The 1,520-nt window shown below is 32.6% G+C and overlaps 1 protein-coding gene across 1 annotated transcript; it reads left to right on the forward strand.

The window, feature by feature from the left end:
* The first annotated feature begins 230 nt into the window (after positions 1–230).
* On the forward strand, positions 231–785 carry LOC139429336 (general transcription factor II-I repeat domain-containing protein 2A-like). The gene has a single exon (XM_071195021.1). It carries the CDS (start codon positions 231–233, stop codon positions 783–785), a length of 555 nt encoding a protein of 184 aa, XP_071051122.1.
* Positions 786–1,520: the final 735 nt, after the last annotated feature.

The following is a 1,520-nucleotide window of genomic DNA, read 5'->3' on the forward strand; positions in this document are numbered from 1 at the left end:
TGCTCGTTTAGCTGTTTTTGCTCAATATTACGTTGGAAACGTCATTAAGGAAGAATTAATTGCGATCAAATCGTTGATGAACTGATGTTGCTCCAAGTATGGTGGGTAAAAAAAATGGTTTCATAAGTTTATTTCAAACACACGTAGGGCATTCGATTCTTCAATTCCACTGCATCATTCACCAACAAGCCTTGTGTGCTAAGAGTGGTTTAACATCTCTTGATAATGTAATGGCGGTCACAAAAATAATCAACCTCACCTCGTCGCAGGCTTTAAACAGGCGAAAGTTCGATGCTTTGTTAGATGAAGTCAATTCGGTGTACAATGGCTTACTGATGTACAATAATGTTCGCTGGTTGAGTCGCGGGAACGTACTTCAAAGATTTGTTGATTGCTTGGAAGAAATCAGACTGTTTCTGCAAAATCAGGGAAAAGTTGAAGAATACCCACAGTTGTTGGATGTTATGTGGCTTTCAAAATTGATATTTTTTACAGACATACGCCAACATTTAAATAAGTTAAACATGAAGCTTCAAGGCGCTTTTGAGACTAAACTGCAAGTGTTCAGGAACGGTATTATCACAAGAAATTATAAGTATTTTCCAAATTTGAAAGAATATATCAACGATTTGAAAATACATGAGAAACCAGACGAAGACCAAGTTACTGAAGAATTTATTTCTGTGATTGATTCTTCAATCAGGGAATTTTCAGCGAGATTTTCTCAGTTCAAAGAATTATCGGAAATACTCAAGCTTATTATGTACCGTCGTTGCATAAACTGAATTTGTCATAATTGGATTGGTTGGAAATTCAAGAATTTGAAATGCAGCTGAAACAGAAAGATTGACAAGTAATACAAGTGAAAATGCTAATAACAAAATTCTGGAAACATAGAATGCGTTACCAGACACATTTAATTGTTTGAAGAAGTTGGCTCATGCTATTTTAACAATATTTTCATCAACCTATGCCCGCGAGTCATTATTTTCAGAGTGTTGGTATATTGATTAGTTTGAAAATCTATTTTGCAAGTTTATAAATTTTGAGAATGGAAATTGAAACTTCTTACTTGCTTTTTAAAAATGTATTTTAACGGTACCAGTTTCGGGAAAAACTCAGTTTCCCATCATCAGCCGAAGCTATATATATATATATATATAAATAGTTAGTAATATTCAGATAAATATAAAACATGAACTTACTGTCAATAAAACTATCTTGGAAATTTTGTTGTTACATACAAATCAATCATTAAAACTTTTTAAAAAACGACAGATGTACACATATATCTTAAATTATAAATAACATTTCTACATATAAACGAATCACGAACACGTTAATAATTTTGTTGTTGTCGATGATATTAGTTCTGCACTTGATCCCTATGAAGAAACGACTGGTTGTATCTCGGAATGAACGGAGGTATTGAAATATTTGAAAGAGGAAGAACTTGTTTTGTTGAGCTGGTATTATGATGTTACGTTTTTTAAATACATGTAAAGAGGTTTATGTTGCAA

The sequence above is a fragment of the Onthophagus taurus genome, chromosome 3 (genome assembly GCF_036711975.1).
Source record: "Onthophagus taurus isolate NC chromosome 3, IU_Otau_3.0, whole genome shotgun sequence".
NCBI lineage: Eukaryota > Metazoa > Arthropoda > Insecta > Coleoptera > Scarabaeidae > Onthophagus > Onthophagus taurus.

Coding starts and splice junctions, on each gene's coding strand:
- LOC139429336 (XM_071195021.1), top strand. CDS start 231: ATGGCGGTCACAAAAATAATCAACCTCACCTCGTCGCAGGCTTTAAAC.